The 19,698-nt window shown below is 43.9% G+C and overlaps 1 protein-coding gene across 3 annotated transcripts in view; it reads left to right on the top strand.

Annotated features, from left to right (window-relative positions):
• sh3pxd2aa (SH3 and PX domains 2Aa) overlaps positions 1-19,698 on the top strand; it is a 120,449-nt gene that overhangs the window by 70,441 nt on the left and 30,310 nt on the right. For 2 of the 3 annotated variants that reach the window (XM_058077433.2, XM_058077424.2), the window contains 2 exons: positions 11,930-11,974; positions 14,016-14,144. In XM_058077433.2, the coding sequence (XP_057933416.2) occupies positions 11,930-11,974; positions 14,016-14,144 (174 nt within the window). The remainder of the gene's footprint in view (positions 1-11,929; positions 11,975-14,015; positions 14,145-19,698) is intronic. The other variant, XM_058077441.2, reaches the window with a different exon arrangement.

Raw genomic sequence — 19,698 nt, 5'->3', positions numbered from 1 at the left:
GCTTAAATAAAAAAGGGGAGCATCAGGAAGTCAGGTTTGCTTTTTCCTGAAGAGTGAAAATGTTTTACTTGTTTAAACTGGACAGTAATTGGAAATATTTTACAGTGGTACATTAGCAATTCAACATTTACAGCCTTTTTTCATGCAGAAAACACACCAAAGCACAATAGCAATAATTTATAGGTAAGATCTACGTAAGAACGGCCATTATTCTTCATAATAATTCACCAATAATGTTTTTCTTTGGGCGTTGCAATTTCACTTTGTTCGGTGGTCCTTAAATGCACCCTACTTCGCTTCAAATTTCGCTGCTTCTCTCGCCCACGTTTTTTCAAAAATATTCTAATGAATAAACCATGCTGTTACCTGGTTGTCTATGGCCTATTATTTGTCAAAAATGTGCATACTTAAGCAAATTTTATTTTTTGGCCTCAATCAAGCATTTTTAAGCATAAAGACGGAAAAAATAAATGTTCATACCAGAAAATGCTTGATTGAGGCCAAAAAGATGTGTAAAAGTTGCTTCCACATACATCCTTTCTTCGAGCAATTGGGTGTATTCAACCACAAAACAGCATGATTTGTTAATTAATCTATTTTTTAAAAAAGGTGACATTTTCAGGGCATCATGGTGAGGGATTACTATACACCTTCCCAGGACAATGTCAACTGTCCTGAGCCTGCTACTTCCGTTAAGGCGTGCTGATGACATATTCCCATGATTGTGATGATGCTACATGCCCCATGTCTGTAGCTTGTGAAAGGACAGCTGGGCCGTGACCTTCAGCCTGGTACGAATGGTGATATTCCCCAGAGTCAGATGGGGAACTGACGGATGTTTACAATACACTTTATCTTTACCCTGCAGTAGTCGTCAATGAACCGCAGCCGCTTCATGGCAACATCCCGCACATGACTCCTCCGGAAGAGAATTTTGCCTGCATGAGGACAAAAGAAAAAGAAAGACAGAGAAATAATGAGACTGAAGGACGGAAGAGCTCAAAGAGCATGTAGAACCGACACCCACCAGCAGATGTTAGTAATGTTTCAATGTCAGCACAGCAGCCCCACATTACAGTCAATGTAACTGCATGTACATATATTCCATGAATTAGTTTTATAACGCCATAAGCGGTGGCAGACGGTGCGAAAGGAAGAATCTGAAGGAGTCGATGCCTCTTCAGCCATGAACCTCAGTGCACGTCAATGGCATGCAATCACTAACTGTATGGCAGCAGCTGCTTACTGTAAATAACGCTTTTATTTTGCTTCCAGGCATTGAATGCGCCAAATCCCTTGTGTGATTTGTGTGTGGACTTTGATGTTGCCATATATATGTATATAGTATACTCATTGATCATAAACACAACTAGCAAAACAATAAATGTAGTCAATGTAGTGTTCCTCCGTGAATCACCACCTTATTGTGACGGAGGGGTTTGAGTGCCCGAGTGATCCAAGGAGCTATGTTGTCTGGGGCTATATGGCCCTGGTAGGGTCTCCCAAGGCAAAGATTAAGATTAAGATATGCCTTTATTCTACCTATAAACAGGTCCGAGGTGAGGGGACAGACCAAGAGTGATTCAGAAGACCCTTATGAACAAAACCAAGAGGAGGAACCGTACCTCACCTGGATGTGGGTGGGATACCGGGGCCTCACCCTGCAGCCAGGCCCGAGGGAGGGGCTCGCAGGCCTGGCCCAGCCCCAAGAAGCCACACGGCATCTCCCCCTCATAGACCATAGACCACCACCTACAGGGGCAAACAGGTCCGGTGCATTGTGTGTTGGGTGGCGGTCAAGGGCAGGTGCCAGGGCGACCTGGTCTTCGGCGGCCAAATCTAGTTCTTGGGACATGGAATGTCACTTCTGTGGTGGGGAAAGAACCTGAACTTGTGCGAGAGGTTGAGATATTCCGACTAGACATAGTCGGACTCACCTCGACCCACAGTTTGGGTTCTGGAACTAAACTCCTCAAGATGGGCTGGACCTTGTTCTACTCTGGAGTTGCTGCAGGGGAGAGGCGGCGAGCTGGTGTGGGCTTATTAATAGCCCCCCGGCTTGGTGCCTCTGTGTTGGGGTCAGCCCCGGTGAACAAGAGGGTCATTTCCCTACGCCTTCGGGCTGGGGAAAGGGTCCTGACTGTCATTTGTTCGTACGCGCCAAACGGCAGTTCCGAGTACCCGGCCTTCTTGGGGTTCATCAGGGGGTTGCTGGACAACACCCCAGCTGGTGACTCCGTCGTTCTACTGGGAGACTTCCACGCCCATGTGGGCAATGACCTGGAGGGGCGTGATTGGGAGGAACGGTCTCCCTGATCTGAACCCATGCGATGTGATGTTACTGGACTTCTGTGCGAACAACAGTTTGTCCATAACTAACACCATGTTCGAACATAGGGATGTCCATAAGTGCACTTGGCGAGGGGCTGAGCTGTCAACTGATCACCACCTGGTGATGAGTTGGATTAGATGTGGGGGAAGATGCTGGACAGACCTGGAAGACCCAAGAGTAGTGAGGGTGTGCTGGGAAACATCTGGCAGAGTCTCCCGTTCGTCAAGTCTTCAACTCTCACCTCCGGCAGAGCTTCACCTGCATCCCGAGGGAGGACCGGGATATTGAGTCCGAATGGGCCATGTTCCGTGCCTCCATTGCTGAGGCAGCTGATCAACGGTGCTAGTCGTGGCAGCAGGCCCTGAACCTGTCTTGAGTCTTGTGGGACTCAGGAAGCAGCTGACAGGTACTGTCAGGCCAAACGGCTCGCGGCTTCAGCGGTTGTCGAGGAAAAAACTCAGGTGTGGGAGGAATTCGGTGAGGCCAAGGAGCACGACTTTCGGTCGGCCTCGAAGAGGTTCTGGCAAACCGTCCGGCGCCTCTGAAAAGGGAAGCAGTGCCCGGTCCACACTGTTTACAGTGGAGACTGGGACCTGCTGACCTCGACTGTGGATGTAGTCGGACGGTGGAAGGAATACTTTGAGGCCCTTTCAATCCCACTGACATACGTACCTTCCATAGAGGAAGCAGAGTCTGAGGACACATATGTGGACAGTGCCATCACCGTGGCTGAGGTATCTGGGGGTCAAAACGCTGCTCAGTGGCAAAGCTCCGGGTGTGGACGAGTTCCGCCCAGAATTCCTCAAGGCTCTGGATGTTTTGGCTGGCAAGTCTCTTCAACATTGCGTGCAAGTCGGGAACAGTACCTTTGGATGGCAGACTGGGGTGGTTGTGGTCCCCCTTTTGAGAAGGGTGACCGGAGGGTGTGTTCCAACTATAGGGGGATCACACTCCTCAGCCTCCCGGGGAAAGTTTATTCCAGGGTGCTGGAGAGAAGGGTACAACCGTTGGTCAAACCTTTGTTATAAGAGGTCCAATGCAGTTTTTGTCCTGGTCGTGGAACACTGGACCAGCTCTACACCCTCACAAAGGTGCTTAAGGGTGCATGGGAGTTTGCCCAACCAGTCTACATGTGCTTTGTGGACCTGGAAAAGGCATTCGACTGTGTCCCTCGTGGCGTCCTTTGGGGGGTGCTCCGGGACAAACAGGGCAGGAGCCAGTAGTAAGTCGAGCCTGTTTCTGGTAAACGTTGGCCTCCACCAAGGCTGCCCTTTGTCACCGATTCTGTTCACAATTTTCATGGACAAAATTTCTAGGCGCAGCCAAGGTGTTGAGGGAGTCCGGTTCGGGGGCCTTAGAATCTCATCACTGCTATTTGCAGATGATGTGGTTCTTATGGCTTCTTCGGGCTGTGACCTTCAGCATTTACTGGGACGGTTTGCATCTGAGTGTGAAGTCTGGGATGAGACTCAGTACCTCCAAGTCAGAAGCCATGGTTCTCAGTCGGAAAAGGGTGGAGTGCTCCCTCCGGGTTGGGAATGAGGTCCTGCCCCAGGTGGAGGAGTTTTAAGTATCTTATTCATGAGTGAGGGAAGGTGTGCGGGAAGCGTGAGGTCGACAGACGAATCGGCGCAGCCTCGGCAGTAATGCGGTCGCTGTACCAAACCGTTGCGGTGAAAAGAGAGCTGAACCGCAAGACAAAGCTCTCAATTTACTCTCTCGATCTATGTTCCCACCCTCACCTATGGTCATGAGCTTTGGGTCATGACCGAAAGAATGAGATTGCGGATACAGGCGGCTGAAATGAGTTTCCTCCGTAGGGTAGCTGGACTCACCCTAAGAGATAGGGTGAGGAGCTCATCCATCCGGGAGGGGCTCAGAGTAGAGCCGCTTCTCCTTTACATCGAGAGGAGTCAGTTGAAGTGGCTCGGGCATCTAGTCCGGATGCCTGCCGGACGCCTTCCTGGTGAGGTGTTCCGGGCATGCCCAGCCGGGAAAAGGCCCTGGGGCAGACATAGGACACGCTGGGGGGGATTATGTCTCACAGCAGGCCTGGGAACACCTTGGTGTCCTCCCGGTGGAGCTATAGGAGGTGGCCAGGGACCGGGAAGTCTGGGCTTCCCTATTGAGACTGCTGCCCCTGCGACCCGGAGGAGGAAAATGGATGGATGGATGGAATGTAGTGTTCCGGGCCACTTTTCAGCCCAATTGTATCAAATTTTTTCCATCATGTGTAACAGTCCAACTCTTACTATGGTATAGTTTTTATTCATAAGCTGCAGATAGCACCAACTATTTCTACAACATCAACTGTCATGTACACCATTATGACTGTGGTCCAATCCTGGCCTCCTCATCTTCACTTTCAGCAGTGGCCGGGCTTATTATTCATTCATTCATTTTCTACCGCTGGTGCCTATCCCAGCTGTATCAGTGTTCTCCCTCGAGCAGTGGTCCTCAGCGCTTTGGTGAAGGGAAGAGTCTCTGGCATGCCTTGCGGCATGTACAGTAAATGTGGGTATGGTTTTGCATGCATGTTGGTGTGCAAGCATTATTTTGATATCCACACAATCCGGTGTGGTGCAGTTACGCTGTGTGCTAGAGTGTATTTGCTGTCTAATTGCTGCAATTAAAGAAAACTTTGATAAAGTACGAGCGTTGTTACAGATGACTCCTGCATCATTTTTTGGGCTGTATCAGACCAACATCCGATATCAGCATTGGATTGGAATGCCCCTACTACTAAACACAGCATGGATTGAGTTAACATGAATGATGAGCTGCTCTGGACTGGGTTATGGTAACTTTGTAGCGACATAACTGAATGAGATGAGCAGGTTTCATGCAAATCAACTAAAGTAAATCTTAATAATGTGATTGACGAGGATGCCAAGCTATTTTTGTTTGACTGATCAATCACACAATGTATAACGTATGTTCTCGTTTTGGCTGACATCTCCCCATCACTATACACTTGGTGAACAACACACCCATTATCCGGTAAGAAGGGGAGAGAAACCCTCACAAGAGAAGAAGCTCAGTGGGGGCAAATGAAAGAATTTACAGCCCATGCTGGGGCCATGCGCTATAACCGCACATGGTTTACCAAAACAAACAGAATAATTTATATTCCTTTAGTGCATAATAAGATAGAAAAGTCAAGATGATGAATATAGATATGATATAATATATATAGACATGATATGACACTAATTTGCTCTGTCACCTATCACACAAAACGTAGTATATTATACAGTGGACTGTGTTGGATTGGCTTTTATCACTTTTTTGTGTATATAATTAGGGCTGTCCAAGTTAATGCGTTCATTACAAGTTTATGGAAATTCTCTTTATCGGCACAATGTTAATGCATTCATTACAAGTTTATGGAAATTCTATTTATCGGCACAATTTTTTTGTCATGTTTGACCCTCGGTCCCCACCAAAGTTTAAGAAAGCAAAGCAGTGCAGTGCAGCTGCAAACGGGAACAAATACTGAACAGAAATGGACAAAGAAAAGGGTATTTTGGATGGTAAGTTTATCTTCAAAGCCCGGGTAGATGGCTCTTGAGCAAGACCAAAGTTATTTGAAGTTATTCGTATCTACTGATGCTGTGAGATGTGAAATGGCAGCAAAGGCTCACTGGGGAATTTATTTGCATTATTATTATACTCAATTTATTTACCATTTGTGGTTTAACTATTTGTCAAAGTGTACATAGTATGTGTTGCAATATGTAAATAAATCCATCACCTTAAAACCGAGGTATGTACCACACAGTGACTATGGCATACCACTGCACCCCCCGGCACGTACACATGTGCAGAGTAGGCGGGCACAGAGTTCCTAGCTCAGACTAACGCACAGCTCTTACATTATTAATATGGGAGTCGCTCAGATAACTGGAGCTCAGGAGCAGGCTATTACCTGGGAGAAATGGGATAATCCTCTTCTTTGGGTCTTTCTGCCCTCCCTCAATCGGAAACTTGTCAAGGATCTGCATCTATCAAGGTAAGAAAACAAACACTTATCAGGCAAAACATTTTAGGGAGAAGTTCAATGACTACGGTAAAACACAGAGATAACAATACTTCGTGGGTGGGTGCACTGTACGAACTGCAACAGCAATATATTACATCCAATCTAAATGTGCCAACAGTGAAGACATAACTCCATGTCATGAGGTAGTGTTAATATTTTTGTTATTTATTTGTGGGGATACATTTGGAAATACACTTTTTAAAATTTGCCGTTAAACCTTAGCCACACGGTGGACGAGTGGTTAGCATGTTGGTCACACAATCAGGCGATTGGGAAGACCTTGGTTCGAATCTCCGTTTGGGCATCTCTGACTCCAAATGGTGCAAGCAAATTATTCAAATTCAACAATGGTACCATCAAGCCCATCCACCATACCAATACCACAGATATATTTCAGTCCTGTAGAATACACTCATGACTCCTGAGATTCGTTATGTAACATAACATAATGGATGTAAAAAGTTGACAACACCAGCCTGTAAATAACCTTATTTCATATACGTACAATTTACTCAACCAAGCTTACCATATTCAAACATTTGATTATTACATCTTATTTTAACCCGCAAAAAACAACCCCCAACATCAAGTCTGTGTGATCAGAGCATCAGCGGCAAAGGGAGAAGCGGCAGGGCTTTGTGGGAGTTAAACTTGCTGTCACTTCGTCAAAAGGCACAGCGACACAAACATGATGGGAAATGCTGACTCCGAAAGTGGAAATGGCAAACACCCGAAAGCAAGACACGCAGGAGAGGTCAGGGGGTACAAATGAAGGAGTCAGCCTTGTTGTTTACCCATCTTCTCAACAGGATAAATCATTCAACTGAAGGACGAGAGCCAAAGTAAAAGCAAACAGAGGCGATCCACAGGATGCGTGGCTGTGATTTCTTGGGGAGAAAAACATGACAATACTGGGACACAGGTATCGACGCCAGGCGGCTTTCACTTCATCTGTGGGATCTACGTATATATTGCATCGCTTATTTGTATACTCAAATATTGTAGGTCTTTGGTGTCATAGGTGATTGAGTTTATGTTTGATTCCTTACGTTTGAGGAAGGGTAGGGTGTCGATACGTTCAGTTCGAGGGGAGGGATTGATTTATTGTAATTAAACAGCCCTATTGGACACCATCGAGCATTTTTGGTTGCATTGTTTCTCCCGGAGCGGATATCTGGTCCTCTGTTGTTTGTGTTGTAGCTTTGATATTTGTAAAAGTAAGTGAAGTTTTTCTGTGCAGCGTGGGCGAAAGTTAGCTCATGCACAAAACTATGGTTCGTTCAAGGACCGTCGAACAAAGTGGGATGAGTTGCTGCTTGCTAAATCAGAATGAAACAAAACCATGTAAACATGCAAGAACTGTGGGGTTTCTAACTGCAAGGTATTCTTGACAAAATTATTAGCCCTCATTTCAAAAATGGATATACATTTACATAAAAATGCGATGTAGTTATTAACTTATTTTTCAATGTCTTTTTTTATCATTGTGCCTAAAAAGGCACCAACCTGTGGGTTGTTGGGGAACGCTGCTGTACAGAACAGGAAGTTACAAAGACCTTATTTTCTCTTTTTATGTCTACTATGTTGGGCAATACGAGTGCAAAGGTGACGATAGGAGTGTTCCTGTCCAGGGGGCTCGAATAAAGTTCAATCATATTTACAATGAAAATATTCAATTTATAAATAAGTGAGGTGGTCAAAAATAGTGCGTTAACGCCGGTCTAGTTAAGGCATACACATCATGGCAAGAGACAGCTCTCCTTTATGAGGACAGACGGCGGCACAGTGTTGCTCCCCACAGAGTCACACGATGTCTGATGCTCTTTTATAACGTTATTCTGGCCTGAACACATCAACAGTAGTGCGATTCTAACACCATATACAGTGAAGAAAATAAGTATTTGAACACCCTGCTATTTTGCTATTTCTCCCACTTAGAAATCATGGAGGGGTCTGAAATTTTCATCGTAGGTGCATGTCCACTGTGAGAGAGATAAACTAAAAAGAAAAATCCAGAAATCACAATGCATGATTTTTTAACAATTTATTTGTGTGATACAGCTGCAAATAAGTATTTGAACACCTGTGTATCATCTAGAATTCTGACCCTGAAAGACCTGTTAGTCTGCCCATTAGAAGTCCATCTGCACTCCATGTATCATCCTGAATCAGATGCACCTGTTTGAGGTCGTTAGCTGCATAAAGACACCTGTCCACCCCATACAATCAGTAAGACTTTAACTTGTAACATGGCGAAGACCAAAGAGCTGTCCAAAGACACCAGAGACAAAATTGTACACCTCCACAAGGCTGGAAAGGGCTACGGAGCAATTACCAAGCAGCTTGGTGAAAAAAGGTCCACTGTTGGAGCTATCATTAGAAAATGGAAGAAGCTAAACATGACGGTCAATCTCAATCGGAGTGGAGCCCCATGCAAGATATCACCTCGTGGGGTCTCAATGATTCTAAGAAAGGTGAGGAATCAGCCCAGAACTACACGACAGGACTTGGTCAATGACCTGAAAAGAGCTGGGACCACCGTTTCCAAGGTTACTGTAGGTAATACACTAAGACGTCATGATGTGAAATCATGCATGGCACGAAAGGTTCCCCTGCTTAAACCAGCACATGTCAAGGCCCGTCTTAAGTTTGCATATGACCATTTGGATGATACAGAGGAGTCATGGGAGAAAGTTTTATGGTCAGATGAGACCAAAATAGAACTTTTTGGTCATAATTCCAATAAGCGTGTTTGGAGGAAGAAGAATGAAGAGTACAATCCGAAGAACACCATCCCTACTGTGAAGCATGGGGGTGGTAGCATCATGCTTTGGGGGTGTTTTTCTGCACATGGGACAGGACGAGTGCACTGCATTAAAGAGAGGATGACTGGGGCCGTGTATTGTGAGATTTTGGGGAACAACCTCCTTCCCTCTGTCAGAGCATTGAAGATGGGTCGTGGCTGGGTCTTCCAACACGACAACGACCCGAAGCACACAGCCAGGAAAACCAAGGAGTGGCTCCGTAAGAAGCATATCAAGGTTCTAGCATGGCCCAGCCAGTCTCCAGACCTGAACCCAATCGAAAATCTTTGGAGGGAGCTCAAACTCCGTGTTTCTCAGCGACAGCCCAGAAACCTGACTGATCTAGAGAAGATCTGTGTGGAGGAGTGGGCCAAGATCCCTCCTGCAGTGTGTGCAAACCTGGTGAAAAACTACAGGAAACGTTTGACCTCTGTAATAGCAAACAAAGGCTACTGTACCAAATATTAACATTCATTTTCTCAGGTGTTCAAATACTTATTAGCAGCCGTATCACACAAATAAATTGTTAAAAAATCATGCATTGTGATTTCTGGATTTTTCTTTTTAGTTTATCTCTCTCACAGTGGACATGCACCTACGATGAAAATTTCAGACCCCTCCATGATTTCTAAGTGGGAGAAATAGCAAAATAGCAGGGTGTTCAAATACTTATTTTCTTCACTGTATATGAATATATACACAGAAGCCATACACAGAACTGTATGGCTGTAATTCTGTTTACTATCTCGGTTCATGTCTTCATTGTTACTATTGCCACTGGTAAGTTTGACAGTTTCATTTCAGTGATATAATCTCCATTGTGACCCTTAGCCATCATTGACATTTAACTGAGCAAGTCCTGTTTGTCACTGTTGTTGTTATGGGAATTGGTGTTGCTGCTGTTTTTGTCTCTCTCTCTACTGTCTCACCCCCACCCCAGTTTCTCTTCTTCTTTTGTGTTTCTTTCTGCTCCGGTCCGGTCGCTCCAAATGCGCATAACAAAAACATCAAATAACGGCAAATAAAATTTCATGGTACAGGGAAGTTGTAGCTCACACCTTTCTCTGTTTAGCATGTAGGAGCATTTAGATCAGGGGTGCTCACACTTTTTCAGCATGCGAGCTACTTTTAAAATGACCGAGTCAAAATGATCTACCCACTACAAAAATGCAAAACATCTATTTATTTTCAAATGTATTCAGGATTATTTGTACGTACAATGTATGTTGATGTACCTTACATAACCAAATGAGCCAATATTGCAAAACACACATAATTAACTATTAACATTTTTTGTAATTACCTGAGTTTACTTTGATGACTTGCACTGAATTGAATCAGCCAGGGATGCATAGTCCGGACAGTAGCTGCTGATAGCCAGGTTAGCCAGGCAAACGCACTTCGAAAAAGACATTGTGAAAAAGAAAGTCCACCTCCCATTCCGTATGGAAGTGATATGTTTTTGCCTTTTTACTTGGTCCAGCTCCTTCACTCATTTTAGTGACCATAAACTTTAGCCAGGGCTTAAAATCTGATGCAATTCGCCGACTAGCTTAGCACTTTGCATCGTTGTTTACGCATGAGCGGTGACCGAAAGGTCAAAATTCAGTTGTCATCTGACTGGTTGTCCTGTATGTCAATCAAGTAACGGGGATGGATGATAGGCTGACATCGTAAGTTCTGCTGCACTAAAAGACGTTGTTTGATTTGATTGGTCACCCGAAGGGCAACATTCAGTTGTCATCTGAATGGCTGCCCTGTATATCAATCAAGTGACGGCATTGATGCTAGGATGATATTTTTTTAATGTCACGCCGCGATCGACCAGCGATCGACCAGTACCACCTCCGTGATCGATCGGTAGATCGCAATCGACTTAATGAGCACCCCTGATTTAGATCAACAATACTATCTGCCCCAATGGCTGGATAAGACAACCCAAAAAAAAAGTTATTTTTTTCAAGAGGGATTCATAGACGAAATTGGTGTATCCCAATGACAGCACAGTCGACAATGCTTATGTGAAACATGAACACATATTTCTTCATTCATCATTCACAAATGATGGGCAAATGATAAAAAATAGTGCAGTTCCCCTTTAACCATTTCTTGTGTCATTAAAATTCAAACCAAATTTGAGCGAGACAAAGATGTGAGAATGTTCAAGCCTGTCTGAGAAAAATGTATAATGAGGTGTTTTTCTGCCTTAAAACATAAATAATTGCAAAAAATATAAAATATAGATTGCTACTCCACAGATTCCACTTAGTGCGGGTTATTTTGAGAACCTACCCCCACTGATAAACGAGGGAACACTGTATTAATTCAGCACTGAAAAGAGGCTCTGATATCTTTTTGTGCTTTGTTTACGTCCTTTATGGTAGTGACTTTTTTTAGGCATTCCTCTGAGCATGTTGATTTTTACCTTCTGACCGGATGTTGATGCTTGTCATGTCTTCATGGTTATTGTAAGGCAGTTCATCATCATCATCATCTGTCATTATCATTCATTAGTGGTGAGTGCCTATACATGTTACAGTTGAAAATGTGTGTGAGGCTTTGTGTAGGCGTGTCCATTATTCACAGTATTGCATCATTCCTTGGGGGTCTAATAATGGGAATCGGCTGTAATCCAAATATTTTTAGTTTAGAGTTTAAGAATTAATGAATAGGTCTGATGTACTTTTTCTTTCTGTTGCTCTCTCCTTTCTGTCAGACTGAATAATGTTTCTCTGCTTTTTACATCTGCAGTATGGATGTACGGCATTACAGACAGCCCGAGGAAAGAGGCGTCAGGTAGCTTTGTATGTCCTTGTCAATCAGTACATTTGCATGGCACAGTAGAACAATGAATTGATTTCATTATTCTGACTGAAAAAACGAAACGAAATCTGTGATAGGAAAGGCACTATAGCGCATGTCACCTGGGACAGTGAGATAAGTTAGATGAAATGGTTGCACTACGGCGGCAGTTTGACTAATGGATGCATGTAAACGTACTGACCGTGGAATGTGCATGCCGATTGTGTTTATGTGCGCTTGCTATGCCGGCTGCATCCCGTTTTGTTTTTGTTTTTTAAGGTTTCTTTTATGCTAAAGCATTCTCTAGCTCATCTGATCACATTGAACCTACAGCATGCTGATTCAGTCCCTCTGCATAAATGGTTGGCCAACTACAGCTTTTTACATTTATCTACATGTGAGAGAATACATCATTCTGCTTTTCCTGCCTAATCAATCAAGGCATTTATACAGTCGTCTATCGCCAATTTGTGCTTTGACTTTCCCAACTTCACTCGGTCAGGTTTTTCAAAACTTATGGCCTCTTATTAGTTGAAAATATCCATATTTTGGCCCACAATATTTTGGCCCACAATGCATTTCTGAGCATAAAAATGGCTAAAAAACTAAAAATAACATTCATTGTCTTCATACTCATGCATTCAAAGATAAAAGGCCTGGGTAGGCTTTTCTAATGAAGCAACGTCACAGGTCAGTGGTTGCGTATAAGAAATGTGTGTGTAATTATAACGTACGAGTATGTATTATTAGGCTGTAAGCATGTCGTAAGCATATCAAATGATGCGGTTTTGGTGTGTGTGTGTGTGTTGTCAGGTCTTGCCGTAGAAACATGCGAGTAGCTCTCTGAAAACAAGCTCAAAACAAAAGGGAACTTGGGAATTTGCAAGCGATTTTTCAAAAAGAACAAACCCAAAGTTGCTCATAATAAGCAAACCTGGCAACACAAATGTGTGTGTGTGTATGTGAGAGTCTATATTATGTATTATTTATGTCTTTTATATATTGTATTTTCCTTGAATGTCTATTATATTGGGTCATAAAGTGTAAATGTGACTATAGTGATGTTTCTATAATATCTAGAGGACTCTAATAATATTTAATAGTATTTAGAAGGTCGGAAACAGGTTTTCTATGAAAATGTTCTCTTTATCAAGAAGGAGTCCTACTTTGTGGAAATCCACTCATTACTTTTGGGTCTGGAACCAATTAACCACAATAAACAAGGGATTACTGTATCCTGTGTATAGATGATAACTGAGATGGTCTGTTCAAAGATGGCTCTTTTTGTATGAATTCAATCACTGCAACAGAAACACCAAGATGATGGGGCTAAAAACAAAAAAAAGCAGGGCTCAGTAGGTTTGTAAACATCTGGCTAAATATCACCTTATAGGCTTTTCAGCCTCTAAAATAAAGATCAATTCACACATCTGAAACTAAAACTTTCTTTTGTTTCACATAAACTTGGAGCCAGTCTCCTTCACTTTATCTCCCCCTCTCTTTCAGTTCTGTCATATGTTTCTATTTAAGGCCAGCATTGCTGACTACCCCCCCCCCCCCCCCCCATCCCTCGTCCAACGGCTGGCTCCCGAAAGCAGTAGAGGGGAGGCCTTTCCTCTCAACCACACTGTTGATTTTCCATTCGCTCCTCAGTCTCCCCCTCCAAACATTTAGTGGCTTCCATTTTTCTTGTTGTCCGTTTTACTTTGGGTGCATCCTAAGTTTGGTTTGGGTCATAGGTCCACCGTAGACAGCTTCACATGGTTTGCTCTTGTTTTGATCTCTTCTGATGCACGTCCTTCCTTCTCGGTCGGTAGAGGGTCCCGTCATCTATATGGGAGAACCTTTGGAGCGATGCAGTCACAGTGACAGATTATGTTGTGATCGGCCAGGGAGGCAATGCGGTGACGGCATGGCCGGGTTGGGCTGATGGCAGCGTACCCGGTGCACAGAGGCAGGGCTGCAGTTAGTTGCAGTGGGTTTTCACCAAGCGTCAAAACAAGCAGGTGGCTGACGACATGTTTCTTCCGTTCAGGGTTTGACAGCTTGGAGCCAATGGTGCTGGAGCAATATATGGCGGTGGCCAACTATGAGAGACAGGAGAACTCTGAGATCAACCTCAAGGCCGGTGAGACAGTGGACGTGATTGAGAAGAGCGAAAGTGGTGAGTACTCTATTTACTTTTGGTATACGTATACGAGAGTTGTGGCTGCTCACATAGTTGACGTCACATCACAGGCTCAACGCTGATGGGAGAGCTATAAAAGCAGGGCTGTCCAAAGTGTGGTCCAGGGACCATTTGCAGTGGCCCGTGGCTCATTTTTCCTGCTAACCGTAAAAATTGTGCAAACCAAGGCAACATTTTGGCCGAATGTTTTTACCAAAAAATACAGTTTGACAAGTGTGACCTACGCTAACCAAGGTTTGTTGCAACATTGTGGTTCAAACGTTGCTTCCTCACTAATAAATTACCATTTTCATGGTTGACTATGGACTAGTAAGTTCAAAAATAGTGAAAAAGAAGTTCTATGTAGCATTCTGGCCACTAGGCCTCAATAATGTGACAAGACATGGCATTAGATTACAGGGTACATGTAGTGTCTGTTCATTGAATTAACAATGTTTGCATCTGTCTGGACTTGTTTTGCCGTAAATAAATTAAAAAGACATTTTAGTCATTTTCGTTTTTAAATTCCCATTGTTGAAAAGAAAATTAATTGACCAAAAGTCATACTAACCAGTCAGCGATGGCATGTCCGACACGATATTGTACTCCTCCCATTCCGTGCGGAAGTGGTAAGGTTTTGTATCTTACTTTGTCCTTCTTCCCACTTTGTTTTAAACACCTTAGCTCGGTATCTTGCTACACTAGCGGCAGCCATTTCGTGTGTCCCTGTAGTGATCCTGTAGCCTGTGCATGAATTAGTTGAGCTGTCAAAAATAAAACAAATTCACTGGTCACGGTTGGGTCTGGAACCATTTAACCAAGATAAATGAGGGATGACAGATACCAGCGCTTGTCTAACTCCCTATTTATCAACACAATATGTACATATCCATGGATTCAGGATACTCTGCTGCTGCTGATGTGAGCGATGGTTGTTTATCTGCTCATTTTCCTGAGTATTGTATAGTATGGTTCTGTTTCGAGTTAGTTGACTTTTAGAGCTAAACAAAACATGTTAGCATGTTCTTTGATTTTCCTGTTTTTTCTGCTTGCTGCATTGACTCACATATGAAATATTTCCTGCTATTTTAATTTTCGAGGCAAAGAACGTGCCAGTTATACCATGCTAGCACAATGCACAATGCTCTGAGTAAGAGGAAAGTGAGCTATGCGAGCATGTTGCCGCCCTGGCGCATATGTCAACTTAAACTAAACTAATATTTTTGTAGCCTTATGATAAGAATGTTGCATGATGTGAAATAGTGGTGATCCAAAATACACATTGACACTTTCTCTACATGTCTGACACTGCTGCATACAGTATCTGAAAATGTTTTTATATAATCTTAAAATCTTCATTTATTGGGAGGAAAGCCTTTTTTGCGCTGCCTTGGATGTGCGTTGGATGTGCTCCTCACTCACAGTGCAACCAAAACCACCATTTTAAATATAAAAAAAAAACAAGTAACCCAATCTAAGTCTACCCCATGGACTATGTGGGTAATTAAATTGAAGCGTACACACTACTCCTGTATAAATGCAAAACAATACGACTTTATATTAATGTATAACCTCCAAGGCATGCTGGGAAGCCCACATGCACACCTTCTTAACAGGAAGTTTCCCGGCATGCCAAACGTTTCTCTCTCTCATGTATCATAGAGCAGCGTGGAAGCTTAGCAGAGCAAGGGAGGGACATATTGTGTTTTTCTTTACCTTTTTATGGGTAGTCTTTTCTATTAGCTTTTGTGGCAAAATACATTTTCTTGTGCCAGTTATTGCATTCTCTTGAGATGATGGTGCACACATTATGCACATTATATAACTCTATAGATGTGACCTCAGTTGTCTTTTGTCCCAATTTTGTGGTGATCACTGATTTAAAAATATATATGAATAAATCAATGTTCTTTGTGGTCGAATACAAACAAGCCAAAAATATGCAAATATGTATAATGTTTTTGCATATAAGTAATATAAAATTAGACAATAACCTGCAGGACGTACTGTACAGAGCAGGAAGTAAAAAAAAAACTCTCCCAATGCTATGTGAGAGTCTGTGTTATGTCTTGTTTTCTCAAATTATTTCCCCTATATTGTGCAATAGGCTTGTAAAAGTGACTATGGGGTGTTATTTCATGTGTAGTGGGCTCTAATAATGGTCATAAACATGTATTCTTCTCTAACTCGGAAAAGATTCCATTTATGAATAAGGATTCCTACTTTGTGTACAGTCACTTCCATGGTAGGGCCTGGAACCAGTTAGTGCAATAAACAGGGATTGCTCCATCTGCCTGTTTGCATCGTAAGGCACTACTGAGCTCAAACGTTACTCAGGAACTGTGTGTATTTGTGCTTTTGTAATTTTCTGAGAATTGGAGTAATAGTCCTGAGAATTAAGTTGACGAGTGGACGACAATGTCAAAACACATCAGAGAATTGCACAACACGTCTCGTCTCATTTGTACGTGCTTGCTTCCTTTTGTTTTCCTTTGCATATATACTGATGTGTTTGATTCATTAATTTTCTACCGCTTATGTTATTGTTGGTTATTTTTAGTGCCAACATGAGTTTTTACCCTGCTTATTCTTAAAATCTTCCCCCTAACACGCGACGGACAGGAGACTTGGGTAGTTACCTGAAGCTATGTGTGACAGGGAATGTTTGGATCATTTCAATAGCTGGGTATCCTCCTGTGTGTGTGTGTACATACTGGGCTAGAACCAGTCTCTTGCCCAAAGTCAGCTGGGACAGGCTCCAGCATACCCGCAACCGTAGTGAGGATACGCAGCATAGAAAATGGATGGATGGATAGCGGTTTGCTTGTATGACAGAAATAAATAATTTATTGAATATTCGAAAATATCTCATAAATCCATGAAAAAAAACAAATGACAGGAAGTCACTGTTGTCCACTGTTCATGCTGCTTAACACCACAGAGCTGCAAGGATGATTGACACTTACAGTGAATCCGGAAAGTATTCACAGCGCCATCAGACCAGAGAATTTTGTTTCTCATGGTCTGAGAGTCATTCAGGTGCTTTTTGGCAAATTCCAGACGGGCTGCCATGTTCCTTTTACTAAGGAGTGGCTTTCGTCTGGCCACTCTACCATACAGGCCTGATTGGTGGATTGCTGCAGAGATGGTTGTCCTTCTGGAAGGCTCTCCTCTCTCCACAGAGGAACGCTGGAGCTCTGACAGAGTGACCATCGGGGCCTTGGTCACCTCCCTGACTAAGGCCCTTCTTTCCCGATCGCTCAGTTTAGAAGGCCGGCCAGCTCTAGGAAGAGTCCTGGTGGTTCCAAACGTCTTCCATTTACGAATAATGGAGGCCACTGTGCTCATTGGGACCTTCAAAGCAGCAGAAATTTTTCTGTATCCTTCCCCAGATTTGTGCCTCAAGACAATCCTGTCTCGCAGGTCTACAGACAGTTCTTTTGACTTCATGCTTGGTGTTTGTGCTCTGACATGCACAGTCAACTGTGGGACCTTATATAGACAGTTATTATATTTCCAAATCATGTCCAATCAACTGAATTTACTGCAGGTGGACTCCAATTAAGCTGTAGAAAGATCTCAAGGATGATCAGTGGAAAAAAGATGCACCTGAGCTCAATTTTGAGCTTCATGGCAAAGGCTGTGAATACTTATGTAAATGTGATTTTTTTGTTTTCTATTTTTAATAAATTCAAAACATGTCAAAAAAACCTTTTTTCACATTGTCAGTTTGGAATGAGGCTGTAACATGACAAAATGTAGAAAAAGTGAAGCGCTGTGAATGCTTTCCGGATGCACTGTACTTTATGGTGGTGGAAAGGTTTCAGTTCAAGACTGTTTTTTGACAGGTGTCTTTTATTCACATGACAAGCTGAGGTTCAGAGTACTTTTCTGAAGGACATGATTTGCAAATGAACTCTAGTGTTGTTAGTTTCACTTGAACTCAAATGTGAATGCCAGGACTGATTAGGTCCCGCCTTGCATCCCAGCAGCTACCCAAGGATCAGCTCTTTTCAACCCAAGCCACCTAGGGGCTTTCTCTGCAGCTTTGCTGGCTACTTTGAGATCCTCCTTCTCAACTCCTGCCATACCCAGAAGAGTAAATCCTCCAACCACAGAAGGCAGAAGGAAAAAGTACAAAGTTTTCCTTTGCCCCTGGACTCTCCTGCAGACCTTTCTATCTACCCCGAGAATTCACTAGCGTCACCATTGTTGCTGTCTACATTCCACCTGATGCTAACTGTGACTGTGGCCAGAGGGAGCTATGTCTGCCCTGCAAGACTGCTTTGAGTGTACCGAATGGGACATGTTCAGAGACCGTACAGTGGTGCATGGAGGAGGTTACAGTCACCAAGACAATCATCACACGGGCCAACCAGAAACCTTGGATGACTAAAGAGGTCCGTGAAAGACTGAGGGAACGCAATGTTGTTTTCAAATCTGGTGATGTGATGGCACTCAGATCAGCAAGGGCAAATCTGAACCGTGCCATCAGAGTAGCAAAGCGGGCCCACAGTGAGAAGATCCAAAGCTTCTTCCAGGACCCATGCAACACCAGACAACTGTGGCACGGCATCCAGTCTGTCACTGGCTACAAAGCCACACCTGCACCCTGCCAGAATGACATCAGCTTCCTCAATGAGCTAAATAACTTCTTTGGAAGGTTTGAGGCTCTAAACAAGAATCCTGCGAGGAAGGCTACCCCCCAACCCCGATGAAGAGGCAATCAAGTTGGATGCCGCTGCAGTGTGGAGAGTCCTGAGGAAGGTCGACGTGCGGAAAGCTGCAGGCCCCGACACCATTCCAGGACGGGTGATCAAGGAATGTGTAGACCAGCTGGCCCACGTGCTCACGGACATCTTCAACACCTCACTGGCTCAGGCTGTCGTCCCCCCATGTTTCAAGTCTGCCACAATAATTCCAGTGTCCAAGAAATCCTCCACACAACGACTTTCGGCCCATTGCACTTACATCCACCATCATGAAATGCTTCGAGAGGGTGGTTAAGGACCATATCACCTGCAAACTCCCCCCATCACTCGACCCATTCCAATTCGCATACCAGCCAAATCACTCCACTGAGGACGCCATCTCCACTGCTCTCCACCTGAGCCTGGAGCATCTGGAGAAGAGAAACACTCACGTACGGATGCTGTTCCTGGACTTCAGCTCAGCATTCAACACGATCATCCCCCAGGACCTGGTATGCAAGTTGGAGCCGCTGGGCCTCAAGACCTCCCTGTGCAACTGGCTGCTTGACTTCCTCACAGATAGAACCCAGTATGTCAGAGTGGGCAACAACACATCCAGTGTCATCTCCCTGAACACCGGCTCACCCCAGGGATGTGTTCTCAGCCCCCTGTTGTTTACCCTGATGACCCATGACTGTCGCCCCAGATACAGCATCCTGAAGTGTGCGGACGACACAACAGTTGTGGGCCTCATTCAGAACAACAACGAACTGGCTTACAGGGAGGAAGTGAAACACCTTGTGGATTGGTGCAAGGCGAACAACCTGGTCCTGAACGTTGACAAAACAAAAGAGATCATC

Source organism: Doryrhamphus excisus, linkage group LG9, assembly GCF_037039965.1.
Source record: "Doryrhamphus excisus strain RoL-2023G ecotype Guam linkage group LG9, RoL_Dexc_Guam_v1.1, whole genome shotgun sequence".
Taxonomy (NCBI): domain Eukaryota; kingdom Metazoa; phylum Chordata; class Actinopteri; order Syngnathiformes; family Syngnathidae; genus Doryrhamphus; species Doryrhamphus excisus.
The sequence above is the reverse complement of the archived record's forward strand: the minus strand, read 5'-3'. Positions and strand labels throughout refer to the sequence as shown.